The 7,199-nt window shown below is 52.1% G+C and overlaps 1 protein-coding gene across 1 annotated transcript; it reads right to left on the reverse strand.

Annotated features, from left to right (window-relative positions):
- Window positions 1–251: 251 nt before the first annotated feature.
- On the reverse strand, window positions 252–1,685 carry LOC119270218 (aquaporin TIP3-1). The gene is made up of 3 exons (XM_037552201.1): window positions 1,368–1,685; window positions 974–1,221; window positions 252–866 (listed from the first exon to the last, which is right to left on the reverse strand). The coding sequence occupies exons 1-3, from the start codon at window positions 1,519–1,521 to the stop codon at window positions 477–479; spliced, it is 792 nt and encodes a 263-aa protein (XP_037408098.1). The 5' UTR covers window positions 1,522–1,685; the 3' UTR covers window positions 252–476.
- Between the last annotated feature and the right edge of the window lie 5,514 nt (window positions 1,686–7,199).

Here is a 7,199-nt window from a genome sequence, read left to right on the forward strand (position 1 = left end):
ATATATTTTGTCGTGGCCGACCCATGAGGTGTCGAAGTCCACAATACCCCAAAACCTTTTGCTTAACAGGGTTCAAGGATCATCGCTACTCTTTTGGATCCGGAAGGCAAAAAGTGACTTCAGGCGAAGGACAAGGAGCTCAACACGTGAAAAGAGAGTGTAGCCGCGCCGAATGATTCATTCTTGTATCAGTATGAATTATCGTATTTTCTTCTGGCACGTTTATTTTGTTGCACAATTAACCAACGCAATATCACGAACCCGTAACAGATGAGGATACTATATTGCACTGGAAACTTATTACACAAACGGAGCAAACATCACCTAGGAGATACTATAGGGGCAACCATGCACAGCAAGGCCACCCTCCATTATTAACCAAAAGTACCACACACTATACATACATATATAGCGATAAACCATAGCTGCAAGTGTTGGATTTAAAGGATTTGAAGCAGCTGCTTTGGCGGCGGCGGCTAGTAGTCCTCCGGCGCGAGCGGCTGGTGGGCGTGGGCGGCGGTCTCGGTAGACGGCATGACGACGTACTCGTAGAGGAGCCCAGCGAGGCCGGAGCCGAGGAAGGGCCCGAGCCAGTAGACCCAGTGGTGCCTCCACCGCCACCCGACGAGCGCCGGCCCGAAGACCCGCGCCGGGTTCATCGCGGCGCCATCGAACGGCCCGCCGGCGAGTATGTTAGCCCCGAGCAGGAACCCCACGGCGAGCGGCCCGATGGTGCCCACGTGGCCCCTCTTGGGGTCGATGACCGTCGCGTAGTAGGCGTACATGAGCCCGAACGTCATCACCGCCTCCAGCAGCACCGCGTGCCAATCCCCCACCCCCGACGCCAGGGAGAAACCGGGCGGCCGCTGCGAACACCATCCATCACAAGATTAATTAATTAATCAGTTAGCTTCTGCGATGATTAATTAGATAGACGGTGCTCGCGAGGAAGATCGAAGAAAGATGGTAGTACCATGCCTCCGGTGGTGAGGCGGAGGAGGAGGGAGGCGACGATGGCTCCGAGGAGCTGCGCGATCCAGTAGAGGAGGGCGCGCACGAGGGTGATGCGCCCGCCGAGCAGCGCGCCGAAGGTGATGGCCGGGTTGACGTGCCCCCCGGAGATGTTCACGGCTACGGACACCGCCACGGCCAGCGCCAGCGCGTGTGCCAGCGCCACGGCCACCAGCCCGCCCGCCGTGCTCATGTCATGGTAGAGCTTCCCTGCAAGCACACACATGCACACACGTACGTCTTGAGACCGTCGATATTTAAGCAAGCTAGGCTACATAGACGCATGGTACGGTGGACGAAGCTGGCCGTGCATGCACGGACGGATGGGTGCTCGTATAGCTGGGTGGGGTGCGTACCGAGGGAGAGGATGGAGCCCTCGGCGGCGAAGACGAAGATGGCCGTGGCGAGGAACTCGGAGATGGCGGCGCGGATGGTGTCCGGGTGCGTCGCGTCCTCGCTGCGCCCCATGGTGAACCCCCGCCGCCCCGTCGTCCGCGCCGCCGTGCTCATCTTCACTGACCGACGTACGTACGTACCAAAGCAAGCAAGCAAGCAAGCCGCTCTTCTCTGCTAAACTCAACTCGTCTTTCTTGCCGACGATACGAGGATGTGACCAAGTGTGGCCGCACTGGCGTTAATACAAGTAGTAGCAGTGTGTGTGGGTTGTGAGGATGGCCGCCGCGTGCGCGCGTGGCTTATAACGTGGCCGCGGGTGGAGCCGTCGCCGCTACACGTGTGCGGGAGGACGCCCCAGAGCGGTGGCACGTCTCGCGTCTGGTCAGGAGGCTCGGTTGCCCGTGCATGCCAAGCCCGGCGTGTGCGGCGCGCACCCACCGCGCGCGACCATATGTAGTAGTACGTGTAGTGTGTGTGACCCGCGGCGGCTTCGCTCGGCGTGTTGATCTTATCCGGTGGCCAGGCTCCTCGCACCACCTGCCAGGTCATGGACATGCATGCAAGACACTGCGGCGCGGGTAGGTGCGGTGCTCTGCCTTGCCTTGCCTTACGCACGAAGTTTCGCGGGAGCAGAGCACCTATAGCTCAGCTGGCTGAAATTTTTGTCTGCACCAGTCAATTTTACTCTGGAACGTCTGATTCACATCCAACGTAGGCCGTTGACCCAAGTTGAGTTTCACTCGATTTCAACACACAGCCCGATCAAAGCCCAGCAGCAGAATAGAAGTGCTACTATCTAAACCCAACCGATCAAAGCCCAGCAAACAACTGCATGGCTGCTCCAGCGAGGTACTACTAATCATCGCCATATGTCATCAACGAGCGCATGCTGTCTTTGTGGTGTAGAGGACACGTGGAGGCACGCACTGCTTAATTGTTCAGCAGCAAGAAGTATTTGGGCACTGTCTACAGATGCAATTACTGAACAGTTGAGTACAAACGTTGATGATGATGCAAAACGTTGGTTGTTTGCTACGCATGATTCGCGTGCACATGACGAGTTCATCACCTTTGTAATGACTCTTTGGCAAGTGTGGGGAGCGCGACGGAAAGCAATATACGAGGACATCTATCAAAGCCCATTCGCTGTCCATAGCTTTGTCCAACATCCCATAGTTAGATTCATGTCTAAACATGGGCTCTCTCAGAGCTCAGGGAGTTTGGACCGTCAGATCTCAGACTTGATGCGATTTTGGGCGTTCGATCTGCCCATGGGATCAGCTGGGCCGTTGGATAAAATTCACCTCCGAGCTGCTCTACGCCGCGCTGCTTTTCTCACGTTGCCCGTTCCGTCGCGTCTCTCTGTCGCGTGGGCTCGGTGCCTGGTGGGGCTCCCTGTCGGCGTCGTGTGTGCGGCTGGCCGCGGTGTGTGACTTCAGCGCTGGATCGTGCGGTGGCTCCGCCTGTGGTTTTGAGAGCCCGCCGATGGCAGTTTGGGGATTTCCTTTGTCGGCCCTTCGCGTGTCAGATGCTGGTTGGCTTGGGCGTGGATGAGGTGAGCGAGGGGTGCGTCTATCTTCTTCCTGCTTCTCATTCGTCCCTTCCTCTCCGCTCCGTCCCTTTCTCTCCGCTGCGTCCCTTTTCGCCAGATCTGACGCCCTTTCGGCTTGTCGTTGCCTCGCCGCCGTGACAAAGGTTCGTCTCTTTCGCCCTTGTCCGCTTCTTGCTTTTCGTCGCGTCTGATTTGCCTGGTCGTTTGCTTGCAGTTGGGAGAAGGGTGTTGGTCGTCGTCTTGCGGTTGGGCCGGAGCAGCGGTGGGCTGGACGCCGCTTCCTACTGTCTTCGAGCGATGGGAGAGGTGCTTTCCTGCTCTTACTTTCCCCCCGTTCAATTTGTTCTCCTGCGCTGCTGTTAACTCGTCGTGCCTGCTGCTGTTCTAGGGTTAGGGTCTGTCGTTTGCCGTTCGATTGGTGACTGTTGCGGGTTGGCAGCGCGCCGTGTAGCTGCGAGACAACTTCCCTGTTGATCTGCCGTCCTGCTGCAGGTGCGAGAGGAAATCTCATCTTTCCTTATCCGTAAATTGATTTTGTTTTCCTGTTTCTCCTTACCTCGTCTTTGTCTGTTGTTTGGGCTTTTTTGTGTGTGGGGTCTGCTTATTTTCAGTTATTCGCTGTTGTGGCAGGATGTTTACTGTCAGTTGTTCATACATCCACCTGTTAGATGTTGTTGTTTCTCGATGCCGTGTGCCATTTTATTCATACTTAAGAGAGATGATGGATGATGGAGACATTCTTGGAGGAGTGGAGCTTGATGTTAATGTTCCTGGGAGTGATAGTCTCACTATCAGAAGATTTTTCTGGGCACAAGACAGGGTTGACTCTCTGTTTGCTTATGAGGGTGCTGCTTTCCAGGCAATTATATACTTGCAGCGTTTGTATGGGTTTGTCATTGTTGATTACAATTATACACCCATGACCACCTATCGAGACCTTGCTCGCTCAACGGTTATTCTAGCTGCATCGTCGGTTAGATCTACCATTCCAGTTGCTTCTGGTGATGGCTCCGTCGCTGTGGGTGACGTCGATGTTGTTGCGCAGCGGCGGATGCTACATGCTGGCTTGGTTTCTACCGCCTGTAGCTTTTAGGGGGTCTGTTTGTGTTGTGCTTGTTGCTCGTTTGTCGGGTTTTTTCCTTGGTTGATTATCATGTATCCGGAGTCTTGTGTGTGCTTATGATGAGATGTCGGTTGTAATGAGATATGGCTATTTACTGTTCTTACATATGTACCTGGCGTTCATGCCGCTTATGAGTAATATAGCTGCTGTTTATGTGTTCTGTGTTGTACAACTTTTTTTACCCTTCTCAGTATGCTACATTGAATATTCCTTTTTCTTTACCCTTCTCCTGCAATGGATAGTGGTTTCTTGTCAGGTATGGTTTATCAGTCAGGTTTACTTGCTTCGTGTTGCATAGTATGCTGATGTATGTGTTTTCAGCCAATGGTATGAGGGTGCTTGATTGTTGTCATGCCACATGCTCCGATTGCTGCCCATGGACGTGGTGATGGGCGGGCCGTTGCTCATGCCCGAGGTTCTGGACCAGCTGGTGCTCGTGGGCGAGCCTCTGCCCGTGGTCGTGGTAATGTAGCCATGCTCGTGCCTAGCGATGTCCTCCCTGGGCCTGTCGCCAGCCGTGGTGGTGCTCGAGCCAGAGGTGTTGGGCGTGGTCGTGCCCGTGGATGAGGTTCTGGTCGTGGTCGTGGTTGTGGTGATGTAGATGGCACCCTCCCTGGGCATGTTGCCGGCCGTGGTGGTGCTTGAGCCAGAGGCGCTGGACGTGGTCGTGCGGGTGAACGACCACCTGGTCGTGGGCGTGGGCATGGTAACGTTTCTTTGCCAGATAGTGCCATTGGCCGTGCTGTTCCTCTTCTTGCCAACGTTCAGCCTGGGCCTATTGCTGCTCGTGGACATGTGCCTGGGACCGCGAAGAGCTATGTGCCCCGTCCACCTCTTGGGGCCCTTCCTCGCAGCCGCCCACGTCTGTCATGTTCACTTGCCATCCTTTTTGTTTTTACCTCCTAGAACCATGTATCTTGCTTGCTCACTATTCTTCTGTTTTCTGTCTTGCTTGTGCCTTGGTTAGGTGATAGTTGGTTTCCCTATCTGAGTCCGGCTGTGACGACGGTTAATCGTATAAAACGGAAGGCGTCCATGAAACTACGTCGGTCTAAATACGAAGGTGCATTGAGTTCTTAGTTGTGTTGTTCTGTTCCTGTTCCACGTCGGCTAACCAGATCTTATGTGGTCTTTTAGATCACGTTGTTATGGGCCCTTTAGAAAGGGATTGGCAGGGTTACTCGGTTGCATTTGCTGAGTCGCTTAAAGGTATTTATTAGCAGGCCATTTAACGTTCTACTGTCTGCTTAGCTTTGTTTGTTTGTTGTCATGGGGTTTGTTTTCCCTGATCACATGTTTTCCGGTTGTTAGCTTCCTATGCAGATAGGTCTTACTGTGGGGCCCCTGAGTTCCTCTGTCAGTACTGTGGTGCCTCCTTCTGGTTTGCTGAATGTGTTCAGTCCAAGTCCTCTTGGACAAAACGTAAGATCATTTATAACCTCTGTTGTAAAGGTGCTCAGGTCTATATACCTCCCTTCAAGGACCCCCCGGCTTATCTCCGGGAGCTCCTTCGTTTCAATGGTACATCACGTGCGAAGAAATTCCTCCGAAATATCCGTCAGTACAATTGTATGTTCGCTTTCACTTCAATGGGTGCTAAAATTGATCACTCACTGGATAGCACCCGTGGTCCTAAAATCTTTAAAATAAGTGGGCAGGTGTCTCACCGTCTTGGTTCATTGTTTCCCAAAGGTAGTGATACTCCTAAGTTTGCTGAACTATATATACATGATCCGGCTAATGAGATTACACATAGGATAAATGCCTTGAATCCCAACGATAAACCGGTAGGAGCTGTGGATGAGAGCATTGTCGTTGGTCTTAGAGACATGCTTGATGAGTTTAACTCGCTGGTACAGACCTTTAGGGAGGCAAGCAAGCTAATAGAGGATCGTGGTGACGAACCCATCGAGGATATTTCCATTCGTATTATTGGTCCTTCAGATGGTGATAGTCCACAGTTTAGCTTACCTACTGCCACTGAACTTGCTGCTTTGGTTGTTAATGACTTCACATTAGAGACGTCTGCACGGGATATTATTGTTTCTAGCCGGTCAGAGGGTCTACAGCAGATCTCTTCTTTGAACACGGCATTTATGTCTTTGCAGTACCCGTTGCTTTTCCCCTATGGAGAGAGAGGGTTCCAAATAGATGTTCCACACCTGATTGTTCCTCAGGACGTGGATGATGATATGCATGTTGATCCTGTAGCTGAGGCATCTCCTTCAGATGCTTCAAGTAGCCAGTCTCCCGGTGGTAGTAGGAATAGAATGACAATGCAGGATTATTACCGCTTTATGTGTCATTACAAAGGTGATCAGCCCAATCCATATTTGTGCTATGGTCTTCTATCCTCTCAGTCGGTCGTTGATGCACGTGCATGCATCGACGAGAACAGGTTGTGGTATATACTCAGAAATCAGGATATGCTTAGGTCCGAGCACATGCAAGGTATTGCTGATGCTGTCGGTGATGGGTGTACCGATGGTGATGCACTAGGAAAAAGAACCATTCTGCCTTCCAGTCACACTGGTGGTGATCGCTACTTCAAGGAGAACTTCCAGGATGGGCTCGCCGTGTGTCGGGTGCATGGTCCGCCGGATATATTTACCACCTTCGCTTGCAACCCCAAATGGCCTGAGATTATGGACACATTAGAGCCAGGCCAAAGGCCTTCTGATCGGGCGGATATTGTTATTAGGGTCTATCATATGAAGCTTATTGAATATTTAAATGAGATCAAGTCTGGAAAAGCTTTTGGCCCAATTAAGGCTGGTACTGTGTTCTATTAGTTCAGATCAATTGCACTGTTTCTGTTTTACCTTGCGTGTCGCTTTTGGCAGGAGTTCTAGCTAACTGAAATTCCACATTTTCCCTGCAGTGTTATATACTGTCGAATTCCAAAAACGAGGTCTGCCACACGCGCATATCCTCATCTGGCGTAAAGGAGACAAAGGTGAGGTCGGTGTTGAGAGTATTGATTCGTTTATTTCTGCAGAAATACCTGATCCTCTAGCTGATCCGTTAGGATATGCTCTGGTTTCTGAATTCATGCTGCACGGTCCGTGTGGTGAGATGAATGATAAATGCATTTGCATGAAAAAAGGTTGTTGCTCA

The sequence above is a fragment of the Triticum dicoccoides genome, chromosome 1A (assembly GCF_002162155.2).
Source record: "Triticum dicoccoides isolate Atlit2015 ecotype Zavitan chromosome 1A, WEW_v2.0, whole genome shotgun sequence".
NCBI classification, from domain to species: Eukaryota; Viridiplantae; Streptophyta; class Magnoliopsida; order Poales; family Poaceae; genus Triticum; species Triticum dicoccoides.

Coding starts and splice junctions, on each gene's coding strand:
- LOC119270218 (XM_037552201.1), bottom strand. CDS start 1,521: ATGAGCACGGCGGCGCGGACGACGGGGCGGCGGGGGTTCACCATGGGG. Junction 1,222..1,367: donor GGGCTCCATCCTCTCCCTCG/GTACGCACCCCA, acceptor GTGTGCTTGCAG/GGAAGCTCTACCATGACATG. Junction 867..973: donor GCCTCACCACCGGAGGCATG/GTACTACCATCT, acceptor TGGTGTTCGCAG/CGGCCGCCCGGTTTCTCCCT.